Here is a 19,433-nt window from a genome sequence, read left to right on the forward strand (position 1 = left end):
TGTTTATTCTGTGTTTGTCTGTATGAGACTAGCAGTAAGCTAGATCAACATTAGAATAACTTACTGATCATATGCTAACATTTCGTCATGTTGAGCTATTTAACATTGATTAGTTTTATGTTCATTTGCTCACCTCTGTCAAGTCGAAGTTTGCCACGGACGTGGAGCTCTCGGCATCTAGAAAACGTTACGCTGATATTGATTCTCGTTTTAGTTCTCCTTTTGTCCCAAAGTCTGCTTGCCACGGTCCATAATGTTTGAATGAAACAACAAAAGCAGTTGTCCACGTCTGTCGCCATGGTTACTATGGCAGTACAAGCGGAAACCAGGGATAACGCGGATATTACATCATTGAAAGGCGACAAGTGAACAGGGATGAGCCATTATTTAAAATTGGAATTTCTCTGAAATTAAACATCTTTAGGAACCTTTGTAAGTTTACACAACTGCAGGAAATATATCACACTGTGCAAGTGATTTTTGGATATTTTATTACAAAATTCTTACATATTGTACCTTTAAGAAACACGCAAGCCTTCCAGAATGACCTCACTTCCTGCTATGACTTGGAAACATCTGATATTGATCTGATTCATTGCGTGAAGAGCTTGTAGTTGTTTGAAAAGACGTTCTATTAATGACCATATTCCAGTACGTCAGTATCTTGTCATCGGCTCCTTTTGATGTTTCATAATGATCTGCAGCGTAATTTAGACTTGCATCAGAGCACATTTTGTGCATCTGTATTTTCATCTCTGCTTGGATTGACTGTAAAAGCAGGCTAAGAGTCTCTGTTTGGTCAAAAAGATGGAGATCAGAGTAAACAGAAACTATAGTTTCACACTGGACTACTACACTTGTCACAGAGGTTTGAATAAGCAGGTTCCCAAAGCACAGAGTCATTAGCGTTGTCTTCACCATGCACTCTTAAGAAAAATGGTTCTAAATTAGGGTTCTTTGTCTTGTAACGATAATAGAACTCTTTCTGATGCTCAACAGAACCCTAACCCATAAGGTTCCGTAAATAACCATGCTTTGAAAGTGCTATATAACCTTTTTCCTGGTTTCACAGACAAGGCTTAAGTTTGTCCCAGACTAAAATGCATGTTTGAATGGGTTTAACTGAAAGCAATTTGCACTGATAAATCTTAAAATATGTCAGTGCCATTTGTCTCAAGATGCACACCAGTAATTTTCTTTCTAAGACACATTTTAAAAAATATATTTTCATGATTTGTTAGATAATAATGTGGTTTAGATAACATCATATTTTGAGTTTCTGTTGATTAAAAATCTCCATTGTATTAACTAAAAATTTTAATTTCCATGAACTCAAAATTTTAAGACACCAGGTAACTTGCTTTTTTAAGTTAAACCGTTAAACCAACTATATATATATATATATATATATATATATATATATATATATATATATACAGTGAGGAAAATAAGTATTTGAACACCCTGCTATTTTGCAAGTTCTCCCACTTAGAAATCATGGAGGGGTCTGAAATTGTCATCGTAGGTGCATGTCCACTGTGAGAGACATAATAAATAAAAAAAATCCAGAAATCACAATGTATGATTTTTTTAACTATTTATTTGTATGATACAGCTGCAAATAAGTATTTGAACACCTGAGAAAATCAATGTTAATATTTGGTACAGTAGCCTTTGTTTGCAATTACAGAGGTCAAACGTTTCCTGTAGTTTTTCACCAGGTTTGCACACACTGCAGGAGGGATTTTGGCCCACTCCTCCACACAGATCTTCTCTAGATCAGTCAGGTTTCTGGGCTGTCGCTGAGAAACACGGAATTTGAGCTCCCTCCAAAGATTCTCTATTGGGTTTAGGTCTGGAGACTGGCTAGGCCACGCCAGAACCTTGATATGCTTCTTACAGAGCCACTCCTTGGTTATCCTAGCTGTGTGCTTCGGGTCATTGTCATGTTGGAAGACCCAGCCTCGACCCATCTTCAATGCTCTAACTGAGGAAAGGAGGTTGTTCCCCAAAATCTCGCAATACATGGCCCCGGTCATCCTCTCCTTAATACAGTGCAGTCACCCTGTCCCATGTGCAGAAAAACACCCCCAAAGCATGATGCTACCACCCCCATGCTTCACAGTAGGGATGGTGTTCTTGGGATGGTACTCATCATTCTTCTTCCTCCAAACACGTTTAGTGGAATTATGACCAAAAAGTTCTATTTTGGTCTCATCTGACCACATGACTTTCTCCCATGACTCCTCTGGATCATCCAAATGGTCATTGGCAAACTTAAGACGGGCCTTGACATGTGCTGGTTTAAGCAGGGGAACCTTCCGTGCCATGGATGATTTCAAACCATGACGTCTTAGTGTATTACCAACAGTAACCTTGGAAACGGTGGTCCCAGCTCTTTTCAGGTCATTGACCAGCTCCTCCCGTGTAGTTCTGGGCTGATTTCTCACCTTTCTTAGGATCATTGAGACCCCACGAGGTGAGATCTTGCATGGAGCCCCAGTCCGAGGGAGATTGACAGCCATGTTTAGCTTCTTCCATTTTCTAATGATTGCTCCAACAGTGGACCTTTTTTCACCAAGCTGCTTGGCAATTTCCCCGTAGCCCTTTCCAGCCTTGTGGAGGTGTACAATTTTGTCTCTAGTGTCTTTGGACAGCTCTTTGGTCTTGGCCATGTTAGTAGTTGGATTCTTACTGATTGTATGGGGTGGACAGGTGTCTTTATGCAGCTAACGACCTCAAACAGGTGCATCTAATTTAGGATAATAAATGGAGTGGGGAGGTGGACATTTTAAAGGCAGACTAACAGGTCTTTGAGGGTCAGAATTCTAGCTGATAGACAGGTGTTCAAATACTTATTTGCAGCTGTATCATACAAATAAATAGTTAAAAAATCATATATTGTGATTTCTGGATTATTTTTTTTTAGATTATGTCTCTCACAGTGGACATGCACCTACAATGACAATTTCAGACCCCTCCATGATTTCCAAGCGGGAGAACTTGCAAAATAGCAGGGTGTTCAAATACTTATTTTCCTCACTGTATATATATATATATATATATATATATATATATATTTACAGTACTTAATTGTCCTATTAAACTCTAGGGGTTTCCATTAAAAAGCTGATGGCTAGTCATGTCAAATAAAGTACTTATATTTTTTATTGATGTGAAATTGTAGTGAAAATGACAGTGCTCTAAAAACAGTCATTCTCTGAATTTATTAATAAATGATAATTGGCTAGTTTGCATGTAATAAATACATAAAGAAATAAAACACAAGAGGAAAATATGATTGGTAGGAAACCATACAGTTACAGTTTTGAAAGTATATAAGAAGGATTTTAAAGGGATAGCGCACCCTCAAGTTGTTCCAAACCTGTATGAGTTTCTTAAAGAATGTTGGTAACCAGATGGTTGACGGCACCCATTGACTTCCAAAGTAGGAAAAACACACTATAGAAGTCAACTGGTGAGTAATGACAACATTTTCATTTTTGGGTGAACTATCCCTTTAATTACAGTTTTGGATCGTTGAGCTCCAGAAAGGAGGTTGTTTTGAAAGGAGTTGACAGTTACAGATTTAAAAAAAAAAGAGAAAAAAGAACCCTAAACTCTAACACAAAGAACCATTTCAGCATAAAACAGTTCTTCCGGACAAAATGGTTCTAAATAGAACTGTTAGAACCATCTTTTCTTTTTACATGCTTAAAATGCTATTTTGATTTCAAAAAGAACACAAAAGGGAAAATCACAATACGCACTAACATAATGTTCAATAAGAGTGTAAAAAACCATCCATTAGAAAAAGCACAACGCAAGAGGCTGAACGAGGACATCCTAATCCTCAGTTTGAGATGTTCTCGCTTTCAGGAAGAGCACTTCATGCATAAAGCGACCACCATGATGATGAAGAGTGGTCCTTAAACATTTCAGAAAAACCCTTGTGTGCGGAGACATTAATTGGAGGCTTTAAGAATGGAACAGACAACCCTTAATCCACTTCACACAACCTCCCTCCTGCAGCCCGCATCTAATGTGTGATCAATACGGCAAGTGACTACTGTTAGCTGCAATTAGCACACAGTGCTTCCCCTTGCTATTTTCGGCATTTCCCATCCACAGGAAGTGGAACAGGGAGGATAATTGTGTATTGACAAAAAAAGGGTGGCGAGATACACTCATGCACATCCAACACTGTCATCATGTGGCTTCAGCTGGGCTGTTTGACCATTAAACCGGCCAGTGTGAAGCCAAAACCACCAGCACAGCTGACAAACAGTTTGATGAAGATGAATGAAGAAGCTCGCAGTTACCTTTTCTGTTAGTGGTTGAACTCAAACACATCGCTCAGAGGTTGCTATTCATTTCAGAAGTTTCGCCTAATAATAAAAAAGAATGAACAAGACAATATACATAAAACAACAATATAAAGCAATAAAATAAATGTGCAAAGCAGGTCTGATCATTTGTTCTTGGATGAATTTCATAATAATTTGAGAGGTCTCTGAGATTTGATTGCAGAAATTATTTATAGAGTATAGGTCAGATATAAATATTGGTGCATGCAAACCACATGCATATTATTCTCCAGAAATATGTAAATAATCTATCTGCCAGATGTTTGCATTTAATGTAATATGTTTCATTTTATAGTATTGTAACAGTTTATGATGCGCTAATAAAATATAAAGAATAAAGTATAAAAAAAGGAAATTGCTTTTCTGAGGAAAAACACTTTTTATTGCTTTTCAACAACAAAAATAAGAGATGGATAGTAAAGCATAAAAATAATGATGACAGCTATTAAAAATGTTTCATTTTTATTTCAATTTCAACTGCCCTCTTGGATACCAGTTTTATTTCTGCTTTAGCCTTCCCATTTTATTATAAATCATGTTTGTACAAAATTAACCCTTACAAACTCATTTATGAAAGGCTGTCAGAATCTCTCTCTTTTTTTTTTAGATTGCTAATATCAAGTTATCAGTTTTATTGAAGTAAAAAAAAAAAAAAAAGGGCTGTATATCTTAAAATACATAAAATAATACAAAATACACCACTGAACAGCTCTTAATTAGTATGTGAGTGCGCCATCTACTGGTCATTGCTCAATATCAGTGAGCCACAGCATGACAAACACATAATACAAATATTATATGTGAATATATATGTCGTAACCATAGTCCCAGTTAATACATATAATTTTACTTTATAATATTTTTTACTGCACTGAACAGTACTGTAGTGTTTGTAAGTGGGCATGTAGGTATTTCTGCTGTTAAATATATATATATATATATATATATATATATATATATAGTTGTTTTACAAATATACTATAGGCTATTATATATAGGCTACTATATATAGGGCTAGGCTACTATATATAATATATTAACATTTTGTACAGTATTTTTTTAAACAATTTTTTTTTTAATTCATAAATATTGTATAGTTTAAAATAGTATATATATAGCCAATATAGTTTCTTAATATTTTTTATAAATATACATTATATATTTTTACATACAATAATTCATAAATATTTTTAAAAAACATATAGTAGCCTATAATATTTATAAATATTTACTTTTTTATTTATAAATGATTATGTATAAAATATATATAGTTATAGTTTTTTATATGAATATATTGCAGCTAAAATAAGTAAAGTCCTCTTGTTATGTAGAGTGTTTTTAATGATTTACATTAAACAGCACATGTACTATCGATCCCCCTCGGATGAAATCTGTGAAATCTGTGTTCTGGATTAACCAGCGACTCAATAACCGATTGGGTCAGTTAATGATCGAGCTGAATCACTAATGAATTGCATCCAGTGGCTCGTGAGATCATGTGAGGTTATGAGGAGAGTAAAGTAGCTGAGAGAGTCAGAGTGACCGCGACCTCAAGGGAACAACAGTAACAGTCTGTTCGTGGTGTTTAGTTTGGGTTGGGTTAGTACACAAACTGTGCTCCACTGGGATAGGAAACACACAGGCCGGGATTCCCGTATCTCATGCAATTACTACTAGCCTAATGCTGGCACGAGTTACTTCCCTCTGATTGGTCCCTGTGGTACTTCTGCTCCCATTCGCTCCCTTTCAGAGGAGGAACTCTTGTTTATTGACATGCGGGATAATGAAAACCTGTAAGCCAGATGTAAGCTGCAACACACTGGCATATCCACACGAGCTTTGTTTAGGAGGGGAACACACTAAATGAAATTTTAGCTTTGGCCTGCTTCCTAGAGTTGGTTTGAGCAGCTTCTGTGTTGGAATGAGGCAGGAAAAGATAAATAAACACGGAGGAGCTCCAACTGCACGGAAAAATCAACACCATCCCATCGAGCCCCGCTGGGATTCTTCATTCCTATGATTTCTGCCAATATCATAACGTGCTGAGCTCAAGCATTCGCTTTCTCAGTATGGTTATATTCACACATTATCATCTGGGGATAAAATGCTTATGCGTGTCGTCAATTTCAAATAAAACAATAGTGATTAATGATTGATCAGTGAATTGGGAAAAGGGCTTGGCTGCTTTTGAATGGAACTTTCCACTGCAATGATTAGTGTTTTTAGACTGAATAGCACAGATGCACTGGGTAAACGTAGACATTTTTATAAATACATCAATAAAGGGGCCTTTACAAACCCCTTGTTTTCAACTTTTTTTGCTGTAAGCTATTAGCAATATGCACACACACACACACACACACACACATATATATATATATATATATACGTGATGTTTTCATGTTCTTTCCATAGACATAATGATTTTTATATTGTACAAACTGTATATTTTATCCCCTACACTAACCTTACCCCTAAACCTAGCTTCACAGAAAACGTTCTGCATTTTTACATAAAAACAAAACCAAACTTAGTGTGATTTATAAGCTGTTTTCCTCATGGGACCAAAAAATGTCCCCATGGACAACATTTACTGGTATTACTATCCTTAGGAGGACATATGGTCCCCATAACACTGGGAATACCAGGTATACACACACATACACGCACACACACACACACACACACACACACACACAAACAGGCACACACATCTTTGTGGGGACTCTCCATAGACTTAATGGTCTTTATACTGTACAAACTGTATATTCTATCTCCTTACACTAACCCTACCCCTACCCATCACAGAAAACTTTCTGCATTTTTACATTTTCAAAAAAATATAATTTAGTATGTTTATTAACCCATTTCCCTCATGGGGACCGCTGGCTGGTCCCCACAATGGAGGTGATCTCAGGTTTTACCATCCTTTTGGGGACATTTGGTTCCCACAATGTAATATAAACCAAAACACACACACACACACACACACACACATTGTTTGGTTGTTTTTAACACTGGGAATACCAGGTATACACACACACACAGTATTTATTTTTATTTTATTTTTTGGTTTTTACAAACACCTGCTTACTGTATTAGCCAACGTGCTCATTTTAATGAAACAAAATATTGGGATATTACTATAAGTTATATTATTTTTATTTTCGGTATATACATTTTTATAATTAACTTTATTTTTGTAGGTGTTGTTCTTGATGTTTTTACATGAAAAAAAAAAACCTTTTTGTTTTAAAGGCCTATTTACTATTAATATTTTTCTTAAATGTTTCTTCATTTTATTTTTAAATGTTTGTTTTTTATCTGAATATCAGCTAATTGGCATGTCCCCGTTCAGCTCTCAAAAAAAATTAAACATTTCTACAAACTAAAAAAAGGCCTTCATTGCCAAAGCGTTGAAAATGTTAAAAAAGAGTTTCCTGAGAAGTTGCAAGATTTCCATATGCCCTTTAAAAATAATGACGTGATGTTTCTGATGATCAAACTTAAGGAAGTGACATTTAGACCTGAGGTGGAACCATGTGATTTTCTCATTCAGCAGTAACCTTTGCAAATAAAATGAGCCGGAAATATATAGGCACATATATTTCTGGCACAGTCTAATGGCTGTGTCCTGTTCATCCAGATGTCTGCAGTGAGAGATTAACTGGACAACCTGAATGACAACAGACACAAAACAGTATAATACAGACTCAACACACATTAAAGAGGATTAGAGGAGGGTTGGAGCTGTGAATGGGTTACACAACTGTGACAGTCAAATGTAGCACTAAACCAATATAAAAACAAAGAAACATCACCTGTGGAGAACATTCATGCGTGTACAATGGTTTTTGGATGGGATGCAAGGGATTAATTTGTAGAAAATGGGGCACAATTCTCATTTGTCCACCAGGGGGCGTAATATGAACAATATTCCAGATGATTATCACCCCACTGAAAGCCATTACTTCCACACTATGGTGCAGGGCCAAATTAAAAGGAGCACAATGGGCAGTAACTGTCAACCTAATGGTGTCTTACACAGTGTGATATTCAATTTTGCCTCAGCAGTGATTAGAGAAGATTATCTGCAGAAATATTATTTATGAACACACTATGGTGTTTTGTATGGATTTGCATGCACAACTATTGCCCGTTCTTATCAGAGGCGAATGCTAATTAGAATAACTGTATTAAGCTTTATTAAATGGGGTCTGAGTAATGAGCCCCAGGATATTAAAATATCCTTTGTACCCATCAGAAATTAAATCCTTTTGCTGTAACGTTGCTTTAATGCATGTTGCAACTAATCCTTCAACTTCCATTAAACTTAAATGTGCTTGCTTCTGAATGGACAGTCTCTCTTTGCCACATTATATATACATACATACATACATATATATATATATATATATATATATATATATACAATATAAATGTGTGGATTTTTGAATGGTACACGTTGCAACAAATCTTGCATCAAAATTGAAAGGTGCTTCTATAGGTATTTAAAGGCACTTCAGCTGCAAGATCACGCATGCAAAATATTCATGAGGATAAAATGCATGCTGCTCATATGCAAATTCAGAAGCTCCATGCATTAGTGGAGCTTGTGCCAAGTATTGTGGCATATGCACATCTGGCACAACAAATGCACTAATCTATTTGATCACAGCATGGCTTCTGCCTACGATCAAAAACACCCTGTTCTGGAAGTGTGAAGGTGTGTTTGTACAAGAACACATTTGCATATGTATTTAGAGGGGTTGAGTGTGAAATATCAACAGCTTTAGATCTTGCACATTGGCTCTTAAAGAGTATATTTTAATCTGAAATGTCTCTTATATAGCAAACCCTCTGCATTATGCGACAGGCAGTGTTTTAGAAGGTTCAGCGTTCATCGTCTGGTCCACAAGCGTTAAATGTACGGTGTGTTGACGGCATGACTGCACATGACACCGAGGCTGCAGGGTCAGTTCAAGCCCTCAGCTGCAGATCATATAAAATGGGCCCAATGCATAAGACATTAATCTGTATTTGATGGATTATTTCCCAGCAGGCTTTAGTCAGATTTAGTGGCAGCCAAGCAATGAAATCAACCAATCTGCTGGGGGGGAAAAATGCTTTATATTATAAAGTCAAAGACTGATGTCTCCATGAGAGTTATCACAGGTCTTAATGTCCAGAAGATCAAGCACATTAAATAATCTAAACTAGAGAGAGACTATAAATTATGAACTCCAATGGGTATAAAAAAGACCTGAATATAAGTCATGATAGATTAAGTATCAGGATAGCCTATTAATCATCCATTTGAGATTATTGTTACAATCTGATAATTGTGCCGATTAACAGAAGTAATTATTCTTCTAGTTTCAGTTCTAAGCTTTAGTGACAATATGATTGTATATGGGCATGCACGCACATATGCACATTTAAAAATGTTTTAAATATGTACAATATGATTGAATGTGACCAGTTTATTTGTCTGTTTATGTGCTTTAGAGATTGTATAAAAAGATACAGCATTCAGTGTGCAGTTCACAATTTATTTACTGAATAAATCTGGACAAAACACCAAAATTTGATACATTACAATCAGAGCATCTGAGGCAGATATCCCACCATGCACTCCCCCCTCCCCTTGAAATCATGAGGGAAAAAAAAAAAAATGAATGAAAAAAGAAAAACATCCTTCAAAATTAGCACCTAATCAGCCCCAACTTAGGTAGGCAAGTTCCTTCTACATAACGAGGGAAAAGCACAATGACCAAGGAGGAAAAAAAAAAAAAAAAAAAAAAAAGATGAAAAGAAACTCCAAAGCGCAATTGGAATCCTAGTAAATCTTTTGTAAGATTCTTCAAGAAAAAGAAATAATGGAAAAAACGAACTCCCCTCTTGCTAGGCAGGCTAAAGCATTCAAAGGGCACATGCCATTGACTAGATATAAATCACGATTTCAAGTAACATTGATATACGACGAAACATGTCTACATGTACCCATTCAAAACATGATCATTTCACAGACCTATGCAGGCAGTAGTTAACATGAGGTACTCGAGACGGTGTAGTCGTAGAAATATCGTCTAATATTTATGGAGTTAAATGCAAAAAAATGGAAAAATAAGGAGTACAGTCAGCGTGAGTTTGGGTTGCGTGATTACTGCCACTGACGTTAAACCGTAGACCTTCCTACTTGGGACAAACTTTGGTACAAAAAAAGTCCAACTTGTCCTGTGTCAAATGTATCGCCTACAATACTCGTGAAAACTGGCGGTTAAGAAAAACAAAAAAACCCTGCACGTATTTCTTTTTAAATATAGTAGTAGTAGTTACATTATAAATAAAAAAAAAAAATAAAAAAAAAAGATACATTTTGCTCCAGCAAAAGAAAAAATCTAAAAGTTAAATAGATGACACTAGTTCAGAGAGGATCTCTAAGCCTAGGCGAGTCAAGTGCTTGATGTTTCTTATTTTCTGAAGGCTCACGGAAAAGGTTTAGGTATGGTTAGAGCGAAAAAAGCAGCAATAATAGTAAAAGGAACAGCTTAATGCAACACAAATCGTTTCTTAATGCACCCGTAATGGATCAGAAACCAAAAAATATGACATGATGTTTGCAGTATTGAAGTGGAGGGCTGTCGGAGAGCGAACAGATTTGCTGATATACTTCAAATAAACTGAGGATCAGATTGAGACAACCAAGTAGCATTCGAGGAAAAGATTTAAAAAAATAAAAACGAAGACACGGTCAACAACTTCGACAAATCGAAGCTGGAAACAGGAGCGGTTTAGCAGTTTTGCCTGATATTTTCTTTGTTCCTTGGCTGCGTGCTCCTGTGCTGTAATGCATGTTTGTAGCTTACTGCGACTTGTACGCCTCGTGAGCACCACGTAAAATGAAAACGGAAATAAACGAAAAACCAAAAGAAGTCTTGCTACATTACTCAACGCCATCAGCATTTAGCTTTGTCCAGAAGTCATAGCTTAGGGTGTCCATGCCACCCTAGCCAGAACCGATCATGTCTCTCCACGGAATGAGAAATAACGATAGACACCACTGTGATGAGTGTATTTCTTTTCTGATAATCTAGAAGGACGTGGCATAATGTCTGACGAGCTTGTGCTCAGCTAAAGAACTGTTCTAGTTCTTCTTCCATGTTGGCCTCCGGTACCATTTGGTCCAACTCACGTTCTCCTCTTCCGTGGCTGGTGGCGGCTGGACCGCTGGAGGCCGAGAACCAGGGATGATCCAGGATCTCTCGGGAGGTGAGGCGTTCTGCCGGTTCTCGTCGCAGGATGCTACGGATGAGGCATCGCGCCTTGGGCGTTAGCGTCTCGGGGATGCTGAACTGGCCGCGACGGATCTTGCTAAACAGAGAGCTGGGCTCCACGTCGTGGAACGGATAGCGGCCCACCAGAATGGTGTAGAGCATCACGCCTAAGCTCCAAACATCTGCCGCCTTTCCCGAATAGCTGCCATTTGCATTGAGAATTTCTGGGCTGACGTAGGCTGGACAGCCGTGTTTGTCCGAGAGGGAATCGTCACTGCCTTCTAGGAGGTACGTATCCTCCAAACTCTCCAATTTTACAAGGCTCCTGGGAAAGACGATAAAGAATCACATTAAAAACATATGTGACCAAGTTATGCACGTAATAAAGTGTAAACGTGGTTTGCTGGCTTTCAAAACGGATCATGCAACGGTTAAATGGCAACATCAATGACCTTCAAGGAGGACTGAGCCACAAACTAACAGAGAAAATTGTTAGATGCATTAAATGGAACAAATTCAAGATTTAAAAACAAAATGAAACTAAACAAACATTTGCGATTTGTCCGAGTATGCCTACTTATATACTAGGCTATTTATTAGGCAAAAAACAGTATGTGAGCAGAGTAGTATGTCCGAATTCATAGTATTCATAAAATAGTACCCAGAACTACTACTTTTACAAAAATTAAACAAGCTATTAAATTTCAATGGGAAATGACTAACAAAGTACATGAAATGGGGAAAAAAACAGATATAAAACCAACTGAACAAAAGAGGAAAACATTATGTACATATAACGTTGTTGCAAGAAAAATAAAGTTAGTTTTAAAATAAAAACAATGAAGCAAATGTTCGATTGTGTTGGCTTTCAAGATAGATCACTCAAAAAGTATCCAAATGTCTATGCAAAATTATGATCTGGTCAAAAACAATTTGATCATTGTTATACGTCTCTGAAATCTGTCAGTTAAAAATGAATAAAACCCTTTCAAATCATATTTTCCTCTACTATAGTCATAGGATAGTAGCTTTTTGACAGCAAAGCATAAATATACTCTATATATTGGATGGTAAATCCCTTGCATAAAAAAGCAATATAAAAGATAGCCTCTGGACATTCCTGCCACTGTAATCCAGAGGGAAATCTGGAATTCATCCTCGGAATTATAAAAAGCACGAATAATGCTGCACCACAGATGGAATTCCTTAAACCATCACTATTTCCCTGTGATCCTAGTTTTTCCACTGTAATCTTGTAATTTGCACAATAATGCAAAACATGCAGCGTACAGATGATGATAAACAATCTGCTATATATTCACAATGAATACGGTGACATTTTAAGATGAAAGTCTTAATTAAGATGCAGTTTTTCTTGTCTTGCACATATGAGAGCATCAAGACAGACATTTTAATAATGCCTCTGGTTTAAATTTATGCAAAAACAGGGTTTAGGGTAAGTTCAAATCATGTTCATGAATCAGTCCAAACAGCTTCCATAAATAGATTCATAACTATGATTCAATGATTCATTTGCACCATTAACATACAAGTGATAACAATTAGTAAAAAAACAACAACAATGCGATAAAAGCAAGTCAAAATATCGTATATTATATATATATATTATTCAGCAAGGATGCATTTAACTGATCAAAAGTGACCGTTAAGAGCATTTACCCTTGGTTTCACGGACAAGGCTTAAGACTAGTCCCAGACTAAAATGCATGTTTGAGCTGTTTTAACTGAAAACAACTTGCACTGAGATATCTTCAGTGCCATTGTTTTGTCTCAAGATGCACATCAGTGATGTTTTTTCTAAGGCACATTTATAAAAGATACTTAAATATCCTGATTGAACTAAGGCCTAATCCTGGTTATATCTAAACCCTAATCCTGGTTTAATCTAAACCCTGTCTGTGAAACCAGGCCTATGTTACAAAAGTTTAATATTTCATACAAATTCAGTTCTTTTGAACTTTCTATTCATCAAAGAATCATGTAAAATTAAGTGTATCATGATATCCAAAAAAGTATTAATAAGCAACAGAACTGTTTTCAACATTGATGATAATAATAAGAAATCTTGAGCATCAAATTGCCATATTAGAATGACTTCTGAATGATCATGTGACACTGAAGACTGGAGTAACAATGCTGAAAACTGAGCTTTGCATTACAGGGATGAATTACATTAAAAACAAAAAAACTTTTTTTAAATTGTAATAATAGGTCACAATATTATTCTTTTTTACTGCAAGTACGATCAATTAAATGCAACCTGGGAACGAATGAGAGAGTTCTTTCAAAAACTTCTTTTTTTTTTTTAAATCTTACAGACCTCAAACTTCTATACAGTTATACAAGTCACTTCATGTGCACTCTTGCACATGTGACATTGCTTAGTTGTCAAAAAGCTGAAAAATACAGATTTCAGCTGCGTCGCACAGCCCAAGTTACAAACAAAGACAAACCATAAAAACAACATATGCAATGAAAACATCTTTGAGGTCTTTTGCACGCTGCCTCGTGACTCAGATTCTGAATCAGAAACTATCCGAATGAAACCGTACGCCCACTGAGTCTCAGCGAAACATCCAATCCTCGGAGCTCAAAATAGTCATGTTATTTTTCATGACAAGCGGTATCCTGCTGCGTGGATAGGTTGCAGGGTGCCTAAATTACCTGAAGGTCAGAAATGAACGGGGCCTGAACTTGTGAACCGTTTCCATGCACTGGCAGAATGGCGCTGTGCAAAAGAGAACACGGCATGCTGGAAATATTCTCTTAATGACATGCAGCATATGTGAGTCACAGCTCCACGACGCAGCTGAGTTACACCAGGTCAAGAGCCTGCAAAGAACACCGGCCCACATGAAAGCAGGAAAAACGGAGGACACGTGGACGCATGCGCTATTACATTAGGGAGTGATTCCAGACGATCTGCACTGCGGTCTCCAGCGTTTGACAGTAGAATGTTATGAGCGCCCTTCATGACATAACCAGGTCAGGAACCCACTACGCTGAAGAATGCAGTTCTGTCTGGCTCGTTTTCCTCTCTGGTTCCAATCTTGGTGCGCCCTTGGTGTTTGATTTCTAGCCAGGGTAATACTCACCACTCTTGGCCACGTCTACTTGCGCTCATCTGCAATCACTCACTCAAAGGTGGACGGCTGACGCAGAAGACCTCAGAGCATGGGAACAGTAAGGTCACCGAGCTCACATTTTAAACACCGGGCAACATTCTCCATTTCCATCGAGCAAGCCAGAGGGAATCTAGCTGAGCTGACTCATTTGGCCAGTGGGGCAACTGCCATCTAGCTTAAACGGGAAGGCCACCCAGATTCATAACGCACACTTGGGATTATTTCAGACTAATTTTACTGCCAAACATATGGGAAGGTTAATTTTTAAAAAGTCAACATGCAATGCCTTCAAAACCCATTTTACTTCCACAATGTGACGTATTTCAGAGGATATGCAAAAAGAAAAAAAGAACATTCATGATCTTAACAAATTTGTGTCCAATGGTTTAGCTTCCGCAAGAACCAATGAGGTTCATTCTCGTGTTACGCAGCACGTTTGATCTTCAGCAAGAACCAATGAGGTTCATTCTCGTGTTACGCAGCACGTTTGACCTTCCTCGAGAACCAATGAGGTTCATTCTCGTGTTACGCAGCACGTTTGAGCTTCAGCAAGAACCAATGAGGTTCATTCCCGTGTTACGCAGCACGTTTGAGCTTCAGCAAGAACCAGTGAGGTTCATTCTCGTGTTACGCAGCACATTTGATCTTCAGCAAGAACCTATGAGGTTCATTCTCATGTTACGCAGCACGTTTGAGCTTCAGCAAGAACCAGTGAGGTTCATTCTCGTGTTACGCAGCACATTTGATCTTCAGCAAGAACCTATGAGGTTCATTTTCATGTTACGCAGCACGTTTGAGCTTCAGCAAGAACCAGTGAGGTTCATTCTCGTGTTACGCAGCACATTTGATCTTCAGCAAGAACCTATGAGGTTCATTCTCATGTTACGCAGCACGTTTGAGCTTCAGCAAGAACCAGTGAGGTTCATTCTCGTGTTACGCAGCACGTTTGAGCTTCAGCAAGAACCAGTGAGGTTCATTCTCGTGTTACGCAGCACATTTGATCTTCAGCAAGAACCTATGAGGTTCATTCTCATGTTACGCAGCACGTTTGAGCTTCAGCAAGAACCAGTGAGGTTCATTCTCATGTTACGCAGCACGTTTGAGCTTCAGCAAGAACCTATAAGGGTTCATTCTCGTGTTACGCAGCACGTTTGATCTTCAGCAAGAACCAGTGAGGTTCATTCTCATGTTACGAAGCACGTTTGAGCTTCAGCAAGAACCAATGAGGTTCATTCTCATGTTACGCAGCACGTTTGATCTTCAGCAAGAACCAGTGAGGTTCATTCTCATGTTACGCAGCACGTTTGATCTTCAGCAAGAACCAATGAGGTTCATTCTCGTGTCACGCAGCACGTTTGAGCTTCAGCAAGAACCAATGAGGTTCATTCTCGTGTTACGCAGCACGTTTGAGCTTCCTCGAGAACCAATGAGGTTCATTCTCGTGTTACGCAGGTTCAGTTGAGGTTCTGTTTATGTTCACTGATCAATGTTTAAAGGTGAATAAAAGCCTAAATTCAATCAGTTCTTCATATAAAGCGATCGTGTCTCTTCAGAAAATTTGGACAAAACTGCTCAACTCATATGGATTAGTTTTACGATCTCTTTATTAACTCTTTGAAGCGTCAAAGTGTCAGTTGCGTACAGTAGCTGTCAATGGAGGGACAGAAAGCTCTCAGATTTCATCAAAAAGATCTTCATTTGTGATCTGAAGTGGTGAGTAATGACAGAATTTTTATTTTTGGGTGAACTAACCATTCAATATGTTTGTTTCAATAGGAAATACGCCAGCTGTGTTTGTCAAGTAATATACCATAATATTTACCATGCTACAGTCACAGTATGAAAATAATGTGCTTTCCATGCTAAACAAATCTCTCTTTAAAGACGGTGCATGTTCTGTTTGAATGCAACAACTTTATTAGTGGCTTCTTTACCTGTCCTCGTTCTTAAAGACAAACTTCCTCAGCTTGAGGTCTCTGAGGACCAGGCCGTTGTCGTGGCAGTGCGCCACCGCTGATGCTACCTGATGGAAAAGTCTGGCAGCCTCTTCCTCTCGCAGCTTCTTGCAAGTGCGAACGAAAGAGTGCATGTCACCATGGCTCCTCTCGAAGAACACGTACGCTCGTGTTTCCCCCAGAAGAATCTCCACTATCTGGTTAATGTGCTCATTGGTGCCCAGCACAAAGTAAGCAGCCAAGGACTCCTGGTATCGACTGATATCAAACACCTGAAGAGAGAGCAGTTTGAATTCAATTAGAAGTCATCATCGATTTTCCAACGTCTCAGGTGGAGTGCAAAGGTATTAGCCCCCCAAGACAAGAGCATTGGTATTGGTATCATTAGATTCAATGCATAATTTTGAAACAAAAGAATGAAAACCCAGGCAGCGCAGAGTCAAAAGGCATTACACCTCTGCTGCATTTCAGAGTCCCCAAAACATACATTGAATTTTAATGTTGCTTAGTAACAGACACCTAAAAGAGAGACGGGCTAAATATAACACAACTGCAGTGGACATCTGAGGCCATTCTCTCATCAGAAGATAAGAGGTTTTCACTAATGGCTCTTTGCCCGTGTCAGCCCATTCAGAGTGTCTTATGTTTCAAAGTCATGTGGACTTGCACGCATGAATGCATGATGGCTGTATGCAAGCAAGCATCCACACACACTTTTCTGGGGTATTCCCTCATGCTTTTTTCATCACTTCATATCACTGTTGAAGAATCACAAAAGGAAGGCCATTCATTTGATAATGCATCATATGACAAATTGGTAGTGAGTGCAATAAGCCAGATGCATATCATGCTTATGTCCCTATCAATAGCTGATGCAATTGCATGAGTGTGCCATTACAAAATAACATGCATAAGTGTGTTTCTTACCTTGCACACGAGCTCTTCCCCACTGTGCAGGTGGGTGGCTCTGAAGACGTGGTCTCCCTCAATGGGCTCCAACAAAAGGTAATTTCCAATGCAAGAAATGCAGTGAGAGGAGTCAGGGGTCTCAGGGGGGCTGGGAGATCCTAAATTGGGACTAAAACTCTGGCTGGATTCTGTAGTCCTTAGACAAGATAGCTCCTCGAAGTCGTGTGCTTTATACCTCGATCTCCCATAACGCGAAATGTTAATGGGACTGGATCTCTGTATGTTCATGAGTATAGGAGGAGGTTCGTCCAGATCAGGAGGGTTTAGACGGTCTCAGAGGGGAGGTGGAAGTGAATGACAGACAGATGTCCTCTATTTAACACTGGGCATGAAGGCAGCGGCGATTCCCCTTGACTTTAATGCTCACTCTGATGACCGTATGCATGTGCGTTAATTGCAATGACAATGTGGCGTCATTTGAGCACAAATGCAATGACGTGCATGCACGAATTGTGACCTCTATGAGTATGACCACTGTGCACTCAATGAAAAGCACGGTTTTGTGATTAGAGCTAGAAATTAATGTACCGGCGCGGTATAATGTAAAGGTTGTGACGTCACGGTCGATGCAGTGCAGCTCGGCGTGCAGCAGGTAAAGAATAGATTTTTTTGCATTAAATTAAAAGGCAAAAAGTGCCAGCTGTGTTCAGATATCCTGAGAGGGCGCTCCGTGTGCTTTCAAGCGGGCCTCCACGCGAATCATGTCCATGCATCTACCAAATATGGCTAGGAAAAATTTCCTCCAGGTCGCGAGCCGCCTTTTGTTACGCCTGGGAAGTGGATGTCCTTCTCCTCGCGAGCAACTAAACTCCGACGATCTCCGGCGGATGGATCTGATTTGGACAAAGGCAAGAAGGGACGGCCGACGCTCTCCCCGGGCCTATCCCTTGTTTTAGCAACAAGACACCACCTTCATCATCATCATCTTACTTACGTGGCTGGGAATCTAAGTCCATTGAACGCGCGGGTCAGCTGCACACACGAGCTGACTGACTGACTGACTGACTGCGCTCGCGGGACTGACTGGAGCTCTCCACGCGCACGACCAGCCCCCCTGACGTCACGGCCAAAACGCTCTCCCATTGGCCGCTCGCTTGATGCTGACACATCCACAGTGTGCAAGCAAGCCATCCATGCAGTCATGTGAGATAATTGTTGTCCTCTGGATTTAATTGAAGCACCCTAAATAATCTGACTATATGGTGAATTCTAGGAGGAGGAGGAGGGGAGGAGAGTGTTAAATGTCAACCTTAAAGGGACTTTGATGTCAGTTGGTTTGTGCAATGAAATTACATCAAACCCTGATTAACTTTATTGCTATTATTATAATTAAGCATAGTACATATCTATATACATTTCTGTCACAATTTTCTTTTGAGGGTTCGTCTTGCGAATTTTATCATCCTGAGATAAACGTCAGCTATCTTTTAAACATAACACATTTTAAACACAATCTTTTTTGTTAAATATTAGTCAAGCAAGTCACCTTTATTTACATAGCGCTTTATACAATACAGATTGTTTCAAAGCAGCTTTACAGTGTTAACAGGAAAATAATGCAACAAAGTCTGTTTCTAGAAGAAAATAGGGTCATAGTCCAGCTTGTTCAGTGGTGGTTCATTTTTGTTGTAAAAAAGTTATTAATTTAGTTAATTTATATATATAGCCGCTCTGGAGAAAACCCTGATGTCATCGTCGAGCTCAGTTCAGTTCCCATAT

General features: G+C 38.5%; 1 protein-coding gene across 1 annotated transcript; it reads right to left on the reverse strand.

The window, feature by feature from the left end:
* Positions 1-9,898: 9,898 nt before the first annotated feature.
* On the reverse strand, positions 9,899-18,787 carry trib2 (tribbles pseudokinase 2). The gene is made up of 3 exons (XM_084090428.1): positions 17,673-18,787; positions 16,725-17,017; positions 9,899-11,969 (listed from the first exon to the last, which is right to left on the reverse strand). Exons 1-3 carry the CDS (start codon positions 17,940-17,942, stop codon positions 11,498-11,500), a joined length of 1,035 nt encoding a protein of 344 aa, XP_083946554.1. The 5' UTR covers positions 17,943-18,787; the 3' UTR covers positions 9,899-11,497.
* Between the last annotated feature and the right edge of the window lie 646 nt (positions 18,788-19,433).

This window comes from Abramis brama, assembly GCF_963993115.1.
Source record: "Abramis brama genome assembly, chromosome: 18".
In the NCBI taxonomy this organism is placed as follows: domain Eukaryota; kingdom Metazoa; phylum Chordata; class Actinopteri; order Cypriniformes; family Leuciscidae; genus Abramis; species Abramis brama.